Below are 22,619 nucleotides of genomic sequence, written 5' to 3'. Positions count from 1 at the left end.
GATTTGTAATGGTGGCAGTATGTATGATGTTAGGGAATTGAACATTGTGTCTACCCCTATTTTTTTGCCACATTTCGCTACAGTGAAAACACTTTTTTTTTCTCCTCCTACACCCCCATTGTTCAGACAATATGATAGTGTCTTTGCACGTTGGTTGGATCTTTTTTATTGAAAATCCAGTCTTGCCTTTTGTACATATGTAAATTTTGTTATTTAACACTTTTCAACATTGTAACTATACAGGCTTGTCTAACGTGTACTGTGAACATGTTTTCTATGTCTATTACCAGGAACCTGTGTCGAACCAATAATGTGTCTTTGTAATTATACACTAGCACTTTAAAAACAGTCTGTCCCACCCCTAGCGTCATGTGACCAAGGCCTCTGAGTAGGCCGAAACGTTATGCTGGTGGCGATGCAACAAAATTAAATAAAATATTCTCTTCACCCTAAGGCTGGGTCAGCTTTCGTTTGTTCAGGATCGGTAGTGCCCCGGAACATTGGGGAGTGCTGGTTCTTGTTGGACGAGTGCAGTGAGATATATATATATATATATATATATATATATATATATATATATATATATATATATATATATATATATATATATATATATATATATATATATTTCTATATCCAAACACGAGTCCACCAGCCGTTGCGCCGCGGGTGCTCACTCAACGCACGGTGGAATGTTGTGTAATTAAATCCACAACACTGGTTTTTAGTTGCACAAAACCAACTTTCAAAAGAGTGCACTCCAAGCCATTTACGATGTCTAAGTTGCTTTTTATTTTTCATCGACTAAAAACCGGGAGCAAAGCGCCAGAGGTCCGTAATCCGGAGCCTTGCTGTGGAATATGTATATACCTCACAATGTACGCTCATTACTCTATTTCCCATACACGACCACTGCTGTTCAAATAATACATAGTAACATTTATAATGCCCCCACCATCTTAAAAAAAGAACCCTCCCACCTTTTGGCTCCCTTCCCCACGCCCATTTACCCAAGGCTTCTCCGACTCAGTGTTTCTGTGCCTACTGGTCCCGTTGCAACCCCTCCGGTCCTTCTTCTACTCTTACCTACCAGTGTCTCCACCAGCCGGACAGCTCCTGGACCAGGGATGTTGGTCCCTCCTGTTTCCTCTGTTCCTTCCACCAACTAAAAGATGCTGTCACATCACTAACACTTTTGTCCTACTGGCCTTTTATACTGCCTCGCCTGCCATCTGCTACAAATCAACTTCCCCCACCCTTCCACCTGCTCCCACAATGCACCTTTTCATTCCCCACTTGTCCTAGTGTGTGAGACACATAAAATTATCATGAAAAAATTCTATGCAGGTATTGATTACTTTTTTAGGCTCCACCCTGCATGAAATGAATTCTCTCAGTTTCTCCTTGATAAGGGATGTGAATTGAGCATGGCAAAGTCTGATTCCACACAATTAAGTATGAATCAGGCCTAGATGAATGGAATTCTTAACACCGGTGGTGAAAAACAGCAGAAAAAGTACTTTATCATGAAAGCTTGCCAAAAATGTCCATTAGACCAATTTTTTACATAACTGGATATGCATGTGTGTGTGTGTGTGTGTGTGTATATATATATACACATATATATATATACATATATATATATATTTATCTCTTCGAATCTTCACATTCTCGAATTTGTCGACGGAAGTCACGGCACCACAACAGTAAAGTAATTTAAATTTTGTTTATTTTAAGTACACCATGTGCAAAAGTGCAAAATGGACGGCCTACGCGTTTCGACTGCAATCAGTCTTCAACTGGACCATAGAGTCCTGGCTGTCTAGAACGTTTTTTTAAAAGTGCTCAGTGCTTAAACCATCATTTGTTTCCATAATTAAAACAACTAGACTGCCGACTTCATTCACAGTTTAGGCCACAATTGATCGCCATTTTCTACATAACTCTATCTTACATATATATATATATATGTACTTTTTTTACAGAATTTATTGCAGCCATTAAATAGTATCTTATTCTACTATTTGGCCTGTACTATGCAAGCTAATCTGTCTCTCTGGTTTATTACAGAATTGACCGGAGCGCCATACCAAGAGCAGATACCCAATACCTCGCTGCGAGTACCTCGTGTTACTACGCCGGAAGAGGCACGGGAGGTGCTGAACGAAGAAGTCCGCAGTGGGCCGGCTGACCCCGAGCCTGGTGAGGAGACCTCGTCAGAAGAATTGTCCAAAACTGGGGTTAGTAATACCGGCAAGAAGCATGAAACAGCAGGGTATTCTGGAGAAACTACTACCAAGTTCCCAGGAAATGTGGTCCAAGCTAAGTCAACATTGGACCCGACCAGTGCTACCGTCACTTCCCAGCATATTGAAAGAAGCTGGAAGAATCTGAAGCCAGCGTCACCCAATTCTATATCCCCTCTGGCTGTCTCGGAAGAGGATGTTGACGTTTCTGGGGATGGCAAATCAAGCTCCAAGTCTCTGATGTCCATCCTCTACCCCCCAAGGCTCACCGAAAGCCTTGCATCTGGGAAGCGGATCACGGAGACCGATGTGGGACTAACAATACCCTCGAGCTCCAGACGCACCCTTCTCGACTCTGGCGAAGTGAGAAGCCCCGTCAGCTTTCAGGAAAGCAGTGAGCCGGAATATAATTTCCAAGAAAGTCGACGTAAGGCCACAGTTTTTAAAAAAACAACGTCTTTATTCCAAGAGACGGATGCTAATATTGTGCACAAAGAGGAGACTAGTTCGGTGCCAGGAACAGCTTCCACACTAGAGAGCCTGGACCTCAGCATCAGGAGACATGAACCGACATGGGCCAGCACTTCTGATCCGGAGAGGGCTTTGGAGGACCCAGCAGAGGAGGCGGGTTTGGAGGACCCAACAGAGGAGGCGGGTTTGGAGGTCCCAGCAGAGGAGTTAGCCACTAAGTTCCAAGTGCATGACCTGTGGACCCATCCTGGTGGTGCCGCTCGCAGATCCAAAGCGCAGGACGCCTGGACAAAGCGAGAGAGGATTCTTGGGGAAGCCATGTCAGAACTGATGGGCATAACGGCTCCGACATTCCCTTCGATTGTAGAAGCTATGGAGGCCACAAAAGAAGAATACACGCACAAGCCCACCCAGACAGTAGAACCACTGACTATTTCTTTTCAGGAGCTCGCAACCAGGCAGAACTGGCAGAGCTCGACGCAAAATGATTGGGAGCAGCCACCCACAGAAATTCAACTAGATGAACAACATGCGAAATCAGATTCACATGTAGAGAACTCTTCAGTGGGGCCAAGACTTGTGGTCCGGCCTGCCTTCACGTTAGGTAAGCCTTCGAAATTGGCAACCACTGAGCAAGAGCCCACCAAAGCAATTCCCACCTATCGGCATGAGATGGTCGGGACTGAAAGCAGGGCCAGGGAGGGCCAGAGCCACTCTTTCAAGCGGGCAGTTGCGAGTAGCACAACCAGTGGACGTTCTGTTGCTGTGTCCCGTCGAGGTCCAACTGTGCCGTATGCCGGTACATCTTTCCTGATTCCTGCAATGTCAAGTGAAAAAGTAACTTCTTCGCGGTCTCCCGGAATGTTCCCACCAACAAACGAAAGAAGCAGCTCAGGGGATCTAGAGAGTCCTACTTCAACTGTGTTAAACCTGGATGACCGAACACCACTGGCTCCCACCTTTGCGTTTGTGGTTCGGAGCACCAAGCCCCCCATCCAGCCCACAATCCAAGATCACCCGACATACCAGCCCATCCAGAGCGGCATTAAGCCCCCGACATACCAGCCCATTCAGAGCGGCATTAAGCCCCCGACATACCAGCCCATCCAGAGCGGCATTAAGCCCCCGACATACCAGCCCATTCAGAGCGGCATTAAGCCCCCGACATACCAGCCCATCCAGAGCGGCATTAAGCCCCCGACATACCAGCCCATCCAGAGCGGCATTAAGCCCCCGACATACCAGCCCATACGAAGGGGCATTAAGCCCTCTGCGTTGGCTGATGAGTTTGTGAACTTTTCCAAAGAAGAAGGGGACTGGGTGACTCTGCCACTTCTACTGCCAAAACAGTACCAAAGTAGTGCATCGCACATTGGAAATAAAAACACTCCTGTTACTGCTGCCGAGGTTTATGATGGAATCGAAACAGAGGCACAACCTGGCTCCGGAGAGTTGGGCAGCAATTTGCGGACAACTGAAAATAACACCAAGATCACTGGTGAGTGTTTCTGTTGCCCATCCTTGTTCTTTCTGATGAGTGGGAGTCATCTAGTTAAATTTAGTTTTTGTTGGTTAAGCTCACCAGGCCTCTCAGTGTGGTCATTACTCTGCATGCTGCACCACAGAGTTTACTATAACTGTTATCAGCGAGGGCCTTTGACAATGGAGCGGGCCTTTAACGGCTGGTATAGCCTTTACGGAGGATCATAAGGCTATTAGAACATTTCACCACTAGAAGGCAGAATGTTCTAATTTGTAAAACAAAGGCCTCACAGAGTCCAAGGAGGTTGAAATCCCCTCAGGCCCACCGAGGCCTTTGTTCACAGCAACAGCTGTAAACAAATATTGGAAAGCCATTTCTCTGAGCTTCTGCCGGCCATTGGAAGCCTAGAGCACTCCATTGTTTTCAATGTAGCTCCCAACATTCCAATGTTCTACTCAGGCATAAACAATGGCTTTTGTACCTACTATGAATATTCGCTTGTGATTGTCCCCCTCCTTCTTGACTTTGAGTACAGGTTGTTCTGCACAAGTACTGTGCCGTTAGTACTCACTTCCAACTGGGAGGATCAGAATGTGAAGTGAGACTTGTAGAATTGGTTTGAGTAGATTGTGGGAGAGCGTTAAGAGGCAGAAGAGCAGATAAAGGCATTAGCTACCTCCAAGTTTAATAACCACAGAAGAGGCGTTCTCTCAATGCTAGATGGTGAATATCGAATCAACCGTATCAACGGGACAGGATATCGAGGGCAGAATATCGAAAATAAAATATCAACAGGAAAGTAAGTTTAGATTTTCCATACCTAACTCCACACATATCTTCAAAGTATGTCGATTTTTCGAGTTAGGAATAGTAAATCTAATAGTAAATCTATGCTTCCCTGTTTGCACTTACCTTTTGATATTTTGTCCCTCAAAATTAGTGTGCCCTTATATTGTTGCTGTCACAATTAAGTAGTAGAATCCTCTAGATGCAAGGCGTAATAGTTCATTTGTCAGGAAGAGGCGCCATCTGTACCCGAAAGAAGAATTTGCCTTTGCGGTCTCTATGCCCAACAGCTGATCAAACAGGGGAATACCAAACTGTTGAATTCTTCTTGGGGCAGGCAACAAAAAGGTCATAAAAATGTTACTAGACCTGCAGGTCTGGTATCTTGAAAAATCTTCTTGACCCAACTGTAATGTACTTGACTCGTAAACTGGTCTCATAATGTCTTATTTATTTATTTATTTTAATTAAAAAGTTTTATATAGCGCGAACATGATCCCGAAGGATATCAGAGCCCTTTACAATTTGAGGGAGAGGGAGGTAAAAGTTGCAGTAATGTAAATGTAAATGTATTGCGACTTATATAGCGCACGTATCACCCGAAGGTATCAAGGCGCTTGCTTAGGGAACCCGTCCTGGTATTCCCCTGTGAGATACCCCGGTAGGGTATCCACAAGGTGAAAGCCAGGCATCCCGCCGCGAGGGGCCGTAGTGGAGATTAAGCAAGCTATTGCCCAGAGTCGCAGAGTGTGACCCCGTGAGTCGAGTAGGCACCGGAGCGAGAATTGTCGAGTCCGTGGAATTTTTTGAGCCCGAGACCCGCCGAGGCGGGGAATCGAACCCTGGTCCACGGCCGATCTCAGCTTCTGGGTCTGCCGCCTCTAACCACTGAGCCACGCTTCTCCGCTTCTACAATCATCAAAGGGATAACAACACAAACAAATCAAATATGCACATCAAACAAGAAGGTTACAATCGAAGGGACAAGGGTAAGATAATGACTGGAACATAGCGAACTGGGAGGGGAGCAAGTGAATAGTACAGCAGAATAATATCAAACGCAGGCCTTAGGGTGAAGGTCCAAAGCATTAGAGCAGACGAATTAAAAACTTTTAAGGTAGGAACTTGTTCATAAGGAATCTTTTTACTTCCAATTTGAAGGTAGACTTGGAGGAGATTCTGTGTATTTCCGGTGGGAGAGAGTTCCAGATCTTCGGCGCAGAGCCGAGAAGGCACGGTGATATGTTCTCTTTTTGCAAAAGATCTGTGGTTTAAGGATGAGACAGTTAGTACTCCGAGAAGGTCTACCCCCCCCCGGATAGTTCCAGCTTTTGCGCTAGATAACTGGGGGTTTTGAAATGGAGGGCTTTGTGAGACAGACAGGCAATCTTTAGCTGAATTCTTGCTTCATAGGGCCTAAGCAAATATATTGGCTGACTTTTTCTTCGTTCGCACATACAAGAGAACCTTCCAATATGTGAGTTCAGATTTCCTGCTGTAGTAAAAAAAACTATTTGGTTTATTTGATAGACTAAACGTTTGCTCCATGCAGGATAAGTATATAGCCCACTTTTATGGTACACATGACCCTTGACTTGCCTCTTAGTCCATTAATAGCATTGCCATCAGGTCAGGGGCAGGAATGTTTCTCAGTTTATCTTTAACTCACTTTGAATAAAGATGTAACTAAAGCATGATGTGGTAACGCACCTTCATTTACAGTCGCCTCATTTTCCATTGAAATGGCCGTTACAACGTTCCCACTAACATGCAGTGTCACTTATAAAACTATATAGTGTATGAACAATAATCTGTGGGTATTTGGTTCCTGCAAACATATTCATCATTTGCACGTCCCTATGTAAAGTCTACGGATTTATTTTCCATCCTATTAAACATTTTTTTTTCATCACACAGAATTACAAAACATGGGCTTTCATAACTAATAAAATGTATTTTGAAACACAGTTCTCTTTTTAGCTATTTAAATGTGTGCTAGAATAAAATATGGCCTTGTCTGAACTGGGGTGGCAGAGGGGGCTAAAGAACGGTGATGGATTAAACCCAGATCTTTTGACTGGGTGTGAGTGTTTGATTGGTTCAGATGCTCCGTCCATCACCACCCCCTTTTGTACCGCTTTTGGCCGCCATAAGTGTGGCAGGGTATGCTCAGACGTGAGTCCCTTGCTCACTTTGCCACTGGATTCAAGCAAGCCGGGCTGAAGACGGCTGGAATGGCAGAAACCGGTCCTCGGAAGCTTGTTTCCGGTCCAGGGAAGGCATGGCTTGGCAGTTCGGGCTGGACTGTTCCCATGAGGCACAGGGTCAGACTGATTTGCATATGGCCTTGTCTCAACTGGGGTGGCAGAGTGGGCTAAAGAATGGTGATGGATTAAACCCAGATCTTTTTGACTGGGTGTGAGTGTTTGATTGATTCAGATGCTCCGTCCATCACCACCCCCTTATGTACCGCTTTTGGCTGCCATAAGTGTGGCAGGGTATGCTCAGACGTGAGTCCCTTGCTCACTTTGCCACTGGATTCAGGCAAGCCGGGCTGAAGACGGCTGGAATGCCAGAAACCGGTCCTCGGAAGCTTCTTTCCGGTCCAGGGAAGGCATGGCTTGGCAGTTCGGGCTGGACTGTTCCCATGAGGCACAGGGTCAGACTGATTTGCATATGGCCATGTCTGAACTGGGGTGGCAGAGTGGGCTAAAGAACGGTGATGGATCAAACCCAGATCTTTTGACTGGGTGTGAGTGTTTGATTGGCTCACATGCTCCGTCCATCACCACCCCCTTTTGTACCGCTGGAATAAAACATGACACCCTACAGTCTTTCATTTCACATTTTGTGTACAGCCTGTTTGTCAGGCAGTTCACTTCACAACAGTCTCCAACTTTGCAGGCAAAGAAAGAAAAGTAAGTGTAGCTGTAAACTGACTTTTGACCGCTGTCTCTGAACACAGAATAAATGTGACAAGCTAAAAACAAGGTGTAAAGGCATCTTTAACGCTCCTTCCCTTTGTGAGTGAACAGAACACCTGCTGTTTTGTCAGCTCACCAGAAGGGATGAGTAGGCCCTAAATATAGCTCGCCCTAATACATTCTGACTCGCTATAGCCAGCGGAGGAGTAGATTTGTCAGGCCTGTGGGGGACAGAAAAGTGCATACATGCTGAGTTCTTTTTAAATAATTATGGTTGGAAAGCTGACTGGCAGGAAGATGGAGAAACCAACACGCCACAAGATTTGGAACGGCTAAAAAATTTTGTTGGGAACAGAAAGAGTAAGGCAAATTTAAATGTGTGATATTTTTATTCCAGCTTGGTCGCTGTGCCCAATGCCAGATTACAGAAAAAAATGCACTCACAACTCCATTTTATGTAATCTGCTCAGGTAGCCATACATTAACCCCTCCCCTGCTGGTGACGGAACCACTCCGTCATCAGCTGCGGTCGCGCTGTGCTGATGACGGAGCGGTTCCGTCACAGCCCGCTCGGCGCGCCTGCGCCGTGCGAATTCCGCGCCTGCGCTGGACGTTCCGTTGAGCGGGCGGGGCCGTGACGGAACCGCTCCGTCATGAGCACAGCTCAACCGCGGCTGGTGACGGAGCGGTTCCGTCACCAGCATGCGTCCGCCGCGCGGTCGCCCCGCCCCCTTAGCACTGCGGCGGAATAGCGGCCGCAGTGAAGGGGTTAAACATATCAAGCAGTGTTTGTTTCCTAAAGGTTTGCGTCGGCAAACGGCCGTCGCGCGCACTACCTCCATCGTGCTGCCCACGTCCGTTGGCCGACGCGGCCCTGCCCACTGCGCCGCTCTGTGGCGGAATTGCCGCAATGGTTAAGCGGCTAAGCACAATAACAATAACACCTCAAGTCAACTAACAAACCTAAACTGGAATCTGATACATCAACACATTGGTGGAATTCTTTTAGGATAATTATATGTCCTTTCTTTGAACTGTTAGTACATCATACCGATGAAGTTTCTGCATATAATGTGTTGCCAAATTGGCAATGATTTATGATAAACTCAAAGTGCAACACAAAATGTTGATTCTCTAGTGTAAAGGAATAAACCTGCACGAGAAGCCTGTGGTGGTGGTCTGCCCTGAGAAAGTCCTACATCCCAGTGGCCTGAAACATGTAGATCCTTTTGGTGACATTTTATAGTTTAAATTAGGGGTGATATTCCGACTTGTAGGCACCTAAAACAACTCGCAGTTTTTTTTTTGTTTCTTACCATTGCAAGCTTTATTTTATTTTATTTATTTATTATTTTTTTTTTCTTTCTTTAATCCTCATTAGCCTTTAAGCCACCCATATTAAAAAAAAACGACACAATACCTTCTATGGGCTTTTTATCTCATATACCAGCCTTACAGAGTAGGGCTTGTGCAACTTACCAACAGGTGCCAGGCCTCTCAGTTCATACCAACCTGGGCTTTCCGAGGCCTCAGCCCCCTGGCTGCCGCTACCTTATCTGTGTATCCCTCACGAGGGAGGGAAAACTGCCGACGAGATAGGCCAAGACCTTAATCATTGGATTGTTGTTAACAGGCCATATTCCCGACCCTATTCCCCCCCCTTAACCAAAGTGTTGTAAAAAAGGTAACCAAAATCTGTGCTTTTTAGGTCTCGCCTGTCGATGCGCATGCGGATCGAGCTTGCGAGACTATGGGGGCTTAAACACTCTTTAACCAACTTGCAAGGAATCGTGGCGATTCCTTGCAGTGCCCGTGAAATTTAAGCTCAATGCGCATGCGCATTGAGCTTAAAAGCGCGTGCACATGCCCCCAGCCGCCTGCCTTGCCCACTCTCTCTCTCACAGCCTCCCCCAGCTCCGCCCCCTCACTTCTTGATTGCACGGCCGCTAGGCCGTGCCTCCCCTACTCTCCTCCCCCCTCCTCCTCCTACTCTCCTCCCCTGCCTGCCGTGTCGCACCTCTCCCCTCTCCCCGCTCCGCCCCCTCCCCTGCCCGCCGTGTCGCAGAACACAGAAGCTTGTTTCCACTGGGGACTTGCTGCCGATGCACCAAAGCTGGCCTGCTACACTCAGGGCCACACCTGGAGGCCCCGGCCTCCCTTGCCAAAGCATCCCTCCTGGATGCCCGGATCCAAAATGCCTGCGTGGTGCTGCCGATTACGCTGCCGGCATTCACCATCACAGGCATGTGGATAGTGTAAGTGCGTCTCCTTGTACCAAAACGTGCATGCTCTCTGACAATGTGTACAGACAGTGTAATTGTGATGTGTATATCTTCATTTGTAGGCGCCAACTGTTTCCCCATCCTGGAAATGGCTGGTTGTGTACCATCCCTGGAAAGAATTCAGCATGTTTCTTGTTTATTCATTGACCGTTCATATTGGTCGAACCCGTACATTCCGCACTTTCGGTAAAGAAGGCAATAACACGTTTCCCATCTTTAATAACCACCAGCAAGGAACAAATGCGTAACACCACCCACACCACAGCTTTTTTCCAATCGAAAAACGTAATAGCATTTCAACAACTTTTCAATAAATTGTGCTCTCCTCCCCCCTCCTCCTCCTACTCTCCTCCCCTGCCTGCCGTGTCGCACCTCTCCCCGCTCCGCCCCCTCCCCTGCCCGCCGTGTCGCATTTCTCCTCCCCTTCTCTGCCTTCCCTCCGTCTTTTTTTTTTTTTTTACCCGCCCCCTCCCCTGCCCGCCGTGTCGCATTTCTCCTCCCCCCTCCCCTTCTCTCTCTTCCCTTTTAAACTTGTTTGATGAAGTTGGCAGGTCTTCTTTTACACTTCTTGCACTTCTGCACGGTCAGCTCAGCTCTGCTCTTTTAGTAGCCACAGTCCACGACAGTTCATGCTCACCACAAGTGGGCTGCTCCTCCTATCGGCTACCACCCGCCCACTTGCTCGCCCGCCTGCCTCCCGGCAACAGCTCTAGCGCCTCTGCTTTGACTCTGTTTTGGGATCGGGGATCACACCAAGAGCTAACGGATTGGGCTTCTTAGGCGCTTTCTTTGCCGTTCTCGGCGGTCCTCTTGACGAGGCACAGCGCGGATCAACTAATCTCAAGGAGCAGGTCGCTTGCCTATCCGTTGCTTCTACCTCCAATCCCAGCGTACTCGCAATATGTCACTTTTGGTGCCCAAAGTCTTTAGTAGGAAATATCAACACGTCTACATGTTTACAAAATGTATTTTCAGCTCAGCTCTGCTCTTTTAGTAGCCACAGTCCACGACAGTTCATGCTCACCACAAGTGGGCTGCTCCTCCTATCGGCTACCACCCGCCCACTTGCTCGCCTGCCTGCCTCCCGGCAACAGCTCTAGTGCCTCTGCTTTGACTCTGTTTTGAGATCGGGGATCACACCAAGAGCTAACGGATTGGGCTTCTTAGGCGCTTTCTTTGCCGTTCTCGGCGGTCCTCTTGACGAGGCACAGCGCGGATCAACTAATCTCAAGGAGCAGGTCGCTTGCCTATCCGTTGCTTCTACCTCCAATCCCAGCGTACTCGCAATATGTCACTTTTGGTGCCCAAAGTCTTTAGTAGGAACTACTCTTAGGCAAGAAGTACAGTAAAAACAGTTCGCTTTACGTACAGTGGTTCCAATATAAACACGTCTACATGTTTACAAAATGTAACCATTGTGACCATTTACAATTCGACAAGAATGTTTCTTGATTACATGAAAAACAAAGGATGCACGATTGGAGACGGTTTTCAAAATAAAATGTACCCAAACAAAATGTGTACCTTGAAAAAAAGAAGTAAGAAAATTACAGGATGTTTTCTCGTAATTATTGCGCAATTCTTAAAGTATAATTTTAATAACCATTTCTCTAAGGCATCAGTTATTAAAAACATGTTCAATACATGCCATTAATTACAAAAAAAAATGATAACTAAAATTCAGTGTTAAACTATTATTGGTCACATGCAGATATAGATATGGGCAATATTCTTAAAGATATATGTACGAAAAAGATGCCTTCCCACTAGACGGAAGCATTTTTCCTGTATATTACATCTGAATCCACTGTGTGTAAATGGAAATATCACACTCGACATTTAATGTTTTTTTTAAATATGTTCCAAAAATTTATACACAGATAGGTCAGAACACACTAAGTTAAAGAACATTGCTTGACATGTTTGCCATGAGTTGTGCAAAAAATGTGACCCTAAACAAAGTGCAAAGCTAATCCATCAGGTAACGCCACTCACACACGCAACGCCACTCACACACGCAACGCCACTCACACACGCCACTCATCCACGCAACGCCACTCATCCATGCAACGCCACTCATCCACGCAACGCCACTCATCCACGCAACGCCACTCATCCACGCAACGCCACTCATCCACGCAACGCCACTCATCCACGCAACGCCACTCATCCATTTGCAAAACGAAAAAGGTCAAACTCTTCTATTGCGAGACCTATTGCATTTTCAATGCTTGTTTCTTTTCTGATCCATAGAGTCTAATTTAGCAAAATATCTCATAGCTTTCACCCATTCCAGAAGTGTTGGGGATACAGGCGAGACCCATAATTTACAGATTTCTCTGCGGGCAAGCAAAACTCCATAAAACACCAACTTAACATTGTCATTAATATTCTTATTCTGCAAATCATATCTTCCAGTAATAATTAGTTATGGGCTTACCTCAATATTCAGATCAACTGCCCGTGACAAGCTTTTACTTACTGCCTCCCAGAACTCCCCAATGCTTGGACAGTCCACAAACATATGCAAATCGTCTACGTTGATACTTCTGCATTTAGGGCATTCCACCAAGCCGCCAACCTTGAGTTTCGAGAGTCTACGATGAGACCAATATGCTCTGTGGATAGTGAACAAAAGATTTCGCCTTAAATTTGCAGACTTAACTATTTTATATAGCATAGTCCTCGTTACTTGCCATTGATCTTCCGTAGCGATGTCCGGCAAGCAATCACCCCACAGAGCCTCTGGAAGCAGAAACAAGCCATCCTCCATCTCCAACATTGCCCAATACCATAGAGCAACTTCTTTCTTGTAGACTTGAGTTGAGAAAAGTTTATCTTCGAAGTCATTCTGGAGACCAATCACAACATCCATTTTACTTGCCCAGCTTTGTATCTGTAAATATTTGAATTTTAAAAACCCTTTCCCCCAGGTGGCTTCCCCCTCTCCCCCATTCAATCAATTTTTCGTCCGGGAATAGATTACCCCAAGTCTGTAAGCCTGCAGCTTTTAACGGCATAGCCAATGCATCCTGAGACCAGGGGGGTGAGCCTGGGGCATCCCAAATGGGAGCCCTATATCCATAGTAAGAAATTTTTAGAGTTCTCCTGATTTTATACCAGAGCTCTGCCGCTTCCCGCAGGATTTTCATTCTTACTTTTTTTTAAAACTTGGGATCAGAAAATGTACACAAAAAACCGTCCTCATTATAATTGCTTTTCTTAAGCATAGCCAAAAACATATTTCCAATAGCTGTCGCCATCGGGACACCCAGTAATATTCTAAAGTTCCTTAACTGAAAAGCCCATGCATATAACATAAAGTCTGGAGCCGCCAGTCCACCTTTAGCCCATCTTCTTCTGAGCTTCTTCCATGATAGACGGGACCCTTTTGATGCCCAAATGAAAGAACAAATCTCACTTTGTAGCTTCTTAAACCAATCCTTATTAAATGCCAGGGGAATTGTCTCAAACAAAAAAGTCATTTTTGGCAGAATCACCATCTTTACCAGATTCGTACGGATTTGGAACTGCTTAAAAAAATTGTTGGGAACAGAAAGAGTAAGGCAAATTTAAATTTGTGATATTTATATTCCAGCTTGGTCGCTGTGCCCAATGCCAGATTACAGTAAAAAATGCACTCACAACTTCATTTTATGTAATCTGCTCAGGTAGCCATACATTAGCCATACATTAAACATATCAAGCAGTATTTGTTTCCTAAAGGTTTGCGTCGGCCAACGGCCGTCACGCGCACTACCTCCATCGTGCTGCGCACGTCTGTTGGCCGACGTGGCCCTGCCCACTGCGTCGCTCTGTGGCGGAATTGTCGCCATTGTTATGCGGCTAAGCACAATAACAATAAAACCTCAAGTCAACTAACAAACCTAAACTGGAATCTGATACATCAACACATTGGTGGAATTCTTTTAGGATAATTATATGTCCTTTTTTTTAACTGTTAGTACATCATACCGATGAAGTTTCTGCATATAATGTGTTGCCAAATTAGCAATGATTTATGTTAAACTCAAAGTGCAACACAAAATGTCGATTCTCTAGTGTAAAGGAATAAACCTGCACGAGAAGCCTATGGTGGTGGTATGCCCTGAGACAGTCCTACATCCCAGTGGCCTGAAACATGTAGATCCTTTCGGTGACATTTTCTAGTTTAAATTAGGGGTGTTATTCCGACTTGTAGGCACCTAAAACAACTCGCGTTTTTTTTTTGTTTCTTACCATCGCAAGCTTTATTTTGTAAAGAAAAAACACAACCTGACAAATGTCAAGTCCTAGTTAAATACGGCATTGGCCCAATCAAACCTGCAACCAGTCATAGGTTTATATGAAGAAGAGAGACACTCTCTAAAGATGACCTATCATGTAACCTTTAAGGCTATCAGCAACTTAAAGTAAGGAAAAAAAGAAAAGATGATAAAAGACAGAGTAATTCATGATAAATAAAAATCAGATGAAGAAACTGTTTATTACCCATACTGTGTTTTAGTTTATTAAATGACTTTGTTAGACATTGCAGTAGATGAGTGATTTTCACACAATATTATTACATAGATGGTACACCTTTTTTTTATTAGGAACCCTGTGTGTCACATTTCCTGCTTATGCGTTTGGTATATGTCACCGGGGTGTTGTTACTGGAACGACTCATCGGATTATCGAGCGCACAGCCCATTTCCACCTCATGATTTATCCTGGACGGCGAATAAACACCTTTTACGGGTAGCCGGTCATCCGCAAATGGAAAAGCTCTCACCTCATTGATTGCAATTGATGTCGCCTGTTTTAGTCTATCGCCGCGATCTATTGGTTGGAGTAGTTCAGTTATTTCTACAGAATAGTCCTCTCTGGAGAAGACAGACTATGTTCAGATTACATGTCAGAGCCCCTCAAATTCATTCAATTTAGCTGGTTGATTGAAACTTTTTTTTTAATTTTAATTTGTAAACAAAGCCCTCATGAGTTCTCAGGTCACATATGTCATAGAAAAGCTGGTGGAGCATCTTAAGTTCCACAGGAGAATGTGCGGTACTCTTTGCGCCGATTACCTGATATCCACTACGGGCAGGCGCTATACGTCAGCTGGCGAAATAGCGATTCCATCTGAGAAAGATATCCTTTACCAAATTTTCACTTGGAGAATATACTGGTCACATGATTTTCTCTAGAGAGACTCCGAACACCAACCATAGCTCAGGGGCTGATATAAGGGAATCGAAGTAACGGCTGGAAAAACTCAAACAAATCAACCACACGCCTGTTGTAGGGTCTGTGCGGTATAGATAGACTTGGATGAGTAAATAACATCTGTTATCGGATGATTAAATATCATCCATTATTAAAAAACGTATAAATTCCCATAATAAAAATATTACGTTGAATGAGACATTGCACTTGCAAATTAAAAACTGTAAACCTCAGAAATTTGCAGAATGGGGAGAGCTACGTAATCTTAGCTACCATGATGCACTACTCATACCCTCACGCATGACGTCATGAAAAGAATTACTAATGACATCATGAGTTAAATCACTATTTAACTAACCTGATTTAAAGTGTGACTTTGCTAAATATCTGGGGTATGTGACCGAAACCCCTTGTTCCTTTTTCTTTTCTTCTATGTGTGTGTGTGTATATATATATATATATATATATATATATATATATATATATATATATATATATAGTCATTTAACTCATTTAAAAAAACATGTTATTGATTTTCCATACATCCAAAAAGTATAATCAGGTAGGGAACACTTGTAGCTTAATTCAAAATTCAGTGCTTTATTGTGCAAAAGTTCCACAGACCACAGCATGACGCGTTTCGATATATACGCACACATATATATCAGACATTCACGAGAGAACCTCCTGAGATACGGTCCTATAGTTTCATCAGGAGATTCAGGTAACAACATAAACCCCGAGCTTATATGTCGACAAGTTAGTAAATGCCACCAGAACTCAGAGATAGCAATATAGAATAATATTACTAATGCTATCCATTATATGTTTTTGTATAAGGTATTAATTTCGGTGCAATTTGTATGCAAACTTTCGTTTTCAAACAGGGAAGTGTTTATTGAAAACAGTAAAATACCTACCCGTAATGTTTGATTATTTGTAGGCAAAAAAAAAAAAGAGAGAAAGGGGATTTAATTAAGAATAAAAGGTTTCAGGTAAAATAGGCTTTGCTTTCTTTAAAAAGGCTTTCTGGCTGCAGGAATCCGAGATTGTTGAAGCTGCTGCCAGCAAAGCAGGGCTAATAATGGGCTTTGATTGCAACTGAAATAGGAGAATGATCCAGTGTTTATTCCAAGAGATTTTCAGAGTTATTCATGCAATGTTCTACTAATGATTGCCCTGCTTTTCATTTTTTTAGGCTGTCACAAATGTACTGCTATTTAAACACAGGGCAGAGACTAGTTGAGAGACGTTTGAAGCTAGTCTTGTAGTGTTCAGCTAACAATGTACCCTGATTACAATGTTAATGTCCCAGCTTTGCACTGACTTTCATGTAGAGGTTACTAACTAAACAATGGGCAATGGTGAAGCTCTGCTGTTACTGCCATGATGTCATTTCTGAGAACTATGGAACATATTTCATGGGTCCCTGTCAAATATGGGTTTTATGCCACTGTGTTTGTGGTGCAATAAACTTAACCATACATGTAACATATTTAATTCATATTCCATCTTAACGCATGTTTTGGAAAATCAGTTCACAATGAAATCCTAACCTGTTTGATGTTTTTTATTCCTGAAACCAAAATGTTGTGTCTTCAGTGGAGCTCACCGCCCAGAAAATAACCAGAAAGTCTGTCCCGCGCAGACTGGCCGTAGCGTCCACTCCAGATCCTGGTTCCGACAGACAGCTGGACATTGATCTCTCCCACCTAACCAATGAGGAGATAGAGAAGCTAACATTACCAAAGGGACCTGCCCCCACTTTGGCTGGCCGTACGACATACAAGCACACACGTATATCTATGGCGACCAATCAGGACGCAGATCCGTTTAACATGGACGATGATCGCGCAGATGCATCCTTGTTGATCGAGAGCACGGGTGCATCGGTGAATGCCCGTGAGAACGCAAAAACATCAACAATTGCAAATGTGTACCCAAAAACATCCATGATGGCCAATGAAGAGGCAGAGGACCCCATACCAGCCAATAACCACATCAAAGCATCTGCCCTGGACAATGAGGCCAAAGATACACCCCCAATGACCAATGAGGACGTCTCCATCGTCGCCACTGAGGGCACAGACGCATCTCTGTTCACCGAGGACTCGTCCTTATCAATGACAACCAGCAAGCTGTCCTACACAACTCCAATGTCCCTCAAGCTCACAAGCACATCTGTGAGAGCAAACTCGGACGCGATGACCTTTGAGAAAGGCAATGCGGAAGACGATGGCAGTGGTCATGGTAAGGAACGACTGCCTGATTTGAGAGGGTGGGAAAACTTTTCACGGGTCTCTGAAAATGACCTTCGTTTTATGGCAAATATCTCCTCATCAAGTTCTTATTGATGGCCCCTTCTATGAAGATGTCTTCCAGCCTGTCCTTCTCTCTACTCTGGTTTAGCATCAAAGTTGTCTGCTATGCGCCCAGCTGGCCCAATTTTTTTTTAATCTCTGTTTCCCTATGTGAACAAATTGAGTCTGCTTGTGGCACATTCAAAAACCTTTCTCCATGAGTGTGTCTTAATCCCAGAAATTCAGATGTAAGTCACACTTAAGTTGGAATTGTGTCACTCATGGGCTCAGAAAATTGTGAATTGGGACCTGTAGTTGTATAACATGTTTAACATGAGCAGACACAGACCATAACATTTTATTTTGTGTAACAGGAGTGACATAGATAGAAATAGTTCACTGTTATCAAAACTTTTAAAAGTTTGCATTTGTGCTGTACTGTTCAACACACATACAAAGTTACACAATGTGTTAACTATGTCAAAGCATGAATTTATGTCCTGGAAGGGTATCCTTCTTGTACAAAACATAGGCTTTGCTTCAGTCACCACTGTTGCACTACAGTGGGGAGTGCCAGGAGTAGGGGCAAGAACAACAGCGCCATCTCTCAGTACGTCTACTCTATTCCTTTGACGCAATATAGAACAGCCGCTTTGGTAGCTGCCCTGCGTTGCATGAGTTTTTAGTAAATATGCCCTGCAGACTATAAATGTGGGTCTATTTTAACCCCTTGGCCGTGGCGGTAATTCCGCCACGGCGCTGGGAGGGAAGGGGGGGCCGCGCAGCGCCACCATGCTCGTAAAAGAACCACTCTGTCACGAGCCACGGGCGCGCTGTGCTTGTGACGGAGTGGTTCCGTCACGGCCCGCCCGCTCAATAGAACGCGCAGGCGTGAAATCGCTGCAGCGCAGGCGGGACGGCCGGGCCGTGACGGAACCACTCCGTCACCAGCACAGCGCGTCCGTGGCTGGTGACGGAGTGGTTCCGTCACCAGCATGGATGTGGTTAATAATGTGCATCGGTCGGCCGATGCAAGTTAGGAATGCAAACACTGCACTGGCTGTATGTATATTGTGCTAACTGTAAGCAGTCAGGCATATCGGAAACACTGCACTATTTGCAGCATGCATTTAGTGTACGCAGACATACTGTAAACAATGCACTGATGCAGCATGCTCTTAGTATATGCAGACACACTGCAAACAATGCACTGTTTGCAGCATGCATTTAGTGTATACAGACATTCTGTAAATAACACACTGTTTGCAACACCCACTTAGTTTACACAAACGCAATGTAAACAGTGTACTGTTTGCAGCAGCTACACTGAAAACAATGCACTATTTGCAGGATACACTTAGTATACACAGGCACACTGTAAACAATGCACTGTTTGCAGCATGCACTAAGTGTACGCATATACGAAGACACACTGTAAATAATGCACTGTTTGCAGCATGCATTTAGTGTATGCAGACATACTGTAAACAATGCACTGATGCAGCATGCTCTTAGTATACGCAGACACACTGCAAACAATGCACTGTTTGCAGCCTGCATTTAGTGTATACAGACATACTGTAAATAACACACTGTTTGCAGCACCCACTTAGTTTACGCAAACGCAATGTAAACAGTGTACTGTTTGCAGCAGCTACACTGAAAACAATGCACTATTTGCAGGATACACTTAGTATACACAGGCACACTGTAAACAATGCACTGTTCGCAGCGTGCACTTAGTATACAGACACACTGCAAACAATGCATTGTTTGCAGCATGCCCTTAGTGTACGCAGACATACTGTAAACAATACACTGTTTGTAGCATGCACTTAGTATATGCGGACACACTGCAAACAATACACTGTTTGCAGCATGCCCTTAGTGTACGCAGACATACTGTAAACAATGCACTGTTCGCAGCGTGCACTTAGTATACAGACACACTGCAAACAATGCATTGTTTGCAGCATGCCCTTAGTGTACGCAGACATACTGTAAACAATACACTGTTTGTAGCATGCACTTAGTATATGCGGACACACTGCAAACAATACACTGTTTGCAGCATGCCCCTAGTGTATGCAGACATACTGTAAACAATGCACTGTTCGCAGCGTGCACTTAGTATATGCAGGCACACTGCAAACAATGCACTGTTTGCAGCATGCCCTTAGTGTACGCAGACATACTGTAAACAATGCACTGTTCGCAGCGTGCACTTAGTATATGCAGACACACTGCAAACAATGCACTGTTTGCAGCATGCCCTTAGTGTACGCAGACATACTGTAAACAATGCACTGTTCGCAGCGTGCACTTAGTATATGCAGGCACACTGCAAACAATGCATTGTTTGCAGCATGCCCTTAGTGTACGCAGACATACTGTAAACAATGCACTGTTTGCAGCATGCACTTAATATGCGGACACACTGCAAACAATACACTGTTTGCAGCATGCCCCTAGTGTACGCAGACACACTGTAAACAATGCCCTGTTTATAGCATGTACCTATTGTGGCCAGAGAGGCAGGCACCACTACATTAGGTTACTTCCTGTTAAGAGAAATGAGTGGCAGTGCACTTCCTGTGAGCCCGCCTTTATCTGCGGTAGCAACCACTATTATCAATGAGACAGAGATATTAAAACATCTCCTTGATATTACTAACTTCAGTAGTGGCCATTGCGTGTGCATCCGCCCCACAATGCATCCGCCCCACAATGCATCACAATGCGTCAGTCCCACAATGCATCAACCGTACAGTCGCTACTCTCCTTGGCACTCTGGGTTCATCGCCAAGCTCCTTTGAACTTTCGTGGCTTCTTCTGTGAAGATATTTCTTTGTATATTATAATTTTGTCCTATTTATTTAGATTAGATTCACCTTTCCCTGTCTCTTTCTTCCTTTACATGCATTCGTTTTATTTCTTCAGAGTGTTTCTATTTAGTTTATTATTCTTAGGTTAACCCGTTCGCTGCTGCCGTCGGACTTCACGCGAGCTACCTCCCTGGTGCTGCGCACGTCCAACGGCCGACGCGGCCGTACCCGTTTCTTCGAACGTTCAGCACTGGCGCTGAATGTTCGAAGCAGGAAACGGGTTAAAGTCTGTAACTGTGTCACGTGGTCAACCAAAACATAAAAACACTGAAAAATAACAGTATATCTCCCTGAACTATTATGAAAATGATAGATGTATCTTGGGGTGAACTGCACGTGTCCATTAGGTCCTGACACCCTTCTTTCCCAGACGTCTTCTGGGTTCTTATTAAATCATTTCTAAAGTGAAAACTCTGTATTTTACTATTGGGCTTGTGTGGATGGTATGACTTGTTGTTCCAATTTTTCTAATTATTGTCCTTTTTTTTATGGAATAAAACCAGACTCAACAGAAAATGCCCAGATGCTGCATGGAGGAGGAAAGGCCACCATTCGCCGACTCCATCCAACTCAAGGCCATTACGCCTCCACGCCCCAGAACCCTACTCAAAACCGCCTCAAGACGTCGGTGTTCATCAACCAGCTCTTTCGTCTGAACCGTGAGGACGGCAGCCGCGTGACCCTTCCCAGAACCCTCCCAACCACGGTGGCCAGCCAATCATTCTACAGCTATGGAACGGCCATCGCAGACGATGGAAGCGGGCAGGAAGAGGCGACTCAAACACCAGCCACGACTCTGTCCCAGATCATCAGTGTGGACGCCGCTGCCCTCGGTGAGTGCGTCTTGGTGTCGTCCAATAGCAACCATCGCTTGTGCTGTCTCTGCCAGCGGTGTAGGGGTTGACCGGAAGTAAAGCCTGTAGAGAGTCCCTGCTGTCCTGGGCTGCAGCTTGAATAGGGTTTGAGGGTCCATGAAGCATTAGTAATGGGGGGATTTTAGTTGGTCCTTTGTATACCTTCCCTAGTATATACAGACAACAATTATAATGCACCTAGACCAAAGGTGAATGAGAATACCCGATAAGAGGAATGTGCAACATTTGCGTAATCTGCAATTTCAGCAAATTCCGCGAAATGTAAATCCATAATTTCTCGTTACCTTTTAGTGCGAAATGCATCCCTCAGCATTTTTTTGTGCAAGCAACCATTATTTTCAAAAAAGCACCTCGGACAACAGTGCTCGCGTTCTGTTAATCTAGGGTGTTCGTGGTTAATGTTTGACTAGAATGGCACGTATTTACCCGGAGTGGTGTATTTTGGGGAATTTCACGTAACAAGTATAATTTGAAATCTTCCACATTATGCAAATTTCGCCCACATAATTTACATTTTGCGAACGCCTAAATAAGAGAAAGATTGTAAGGCAGAATTTTGAATTTTGTTCACCCTTATCGAGTAGCGTGCCTAGTCATAGGATGCAAGACCCTCGCTCGTGATGACGGCATGCTTCGTCATCTGGTTTGCTCCTCGTCCAGCCTATGGTCATTATTGGCTGGGGGGCTCCCGATCTCTTTACGGCAATCATTTTCAGCAAAATGATGGTGTTAACCCCTTGGCTGTTGGGGCTATTCCCCTGGTGTGGGGGCACGCACAGCGCCCCCATGCTCATGACGAGCTCAGCTCGTCATAAGCCACGGTGCTCCGGTGCTCATGACGAGTTGAGCTTGTCACGACCAAGCCCGTTTAATGGAACACTCAGCACAACAGGGGAATTAGCCCAGCGTGCGAGCGTTTCACGGGCCATGACGAGCTAAGCTCGTCATGAGCACCGTGGCTCATGACGAGCTGAGCTCGTCGTGGGCATGGGAGGGGTTAAAGGGATCTTAAATGGAAGGTTGCTAAAATTACCTGTAGGTTAACTAAAACATAAGCAATGATTTCAATAATACAATAAACCTCGCGTATTCAGGGGTATTCTGTCAATCAGTACTTGTAAAGCGCAGCTTATACCCGTGAATGTGTCCAGACGCTGGATTG

The 22,619-nt window shown here is 44.9% G+C and overlaps 1 protein-coding gene across 1 annotated transcript in view; it reads left to right on the top strand.

Moving 5' to 3' along the window:
• NCAN (neurocan) overlaps positions 1–22,619 on the top strand; it is a 220,557-nt gene that overhangs the window by 75,765 nt on the left and 122,173 nt on the right. The window contains exons 7-9 of the mRNA XM_078670555.1: positions 2,071–4,215; positions 17,000–17,647; positions 21,086–21,415. Of these exons, the coding sequence (XP_078526681.1) occupies positions 2,071–4,215; positions 17,000–17,647; positions 21,086–21,415 (3,123 nt within the window). The remainder of the gene's footprint in view (positions 1–2,070; positions 4,216–16,999; positions 17,648–21,085; positions 21,416–22,619) is intronic.

This window comes from Lissotriton helveticus, chromosome 12 (genome assembly GCF_964261635.1).
Source record: "Lissotriton helveticus chromosome 12, aLisHel1.1, whole genome shotgun sequence".
Taxonomy (NCBI): Eukaryota; Metazoa; Chordata; class Amphibia; order Caudata; family Salamandridae; genus Lissotriton; species Lissotriton helveticus.
The sequence above is the reverse complement of the archived record's forward strand: the minus strand, read 5'-3'. Positions and strand labels throughout refer to the sequence as shown.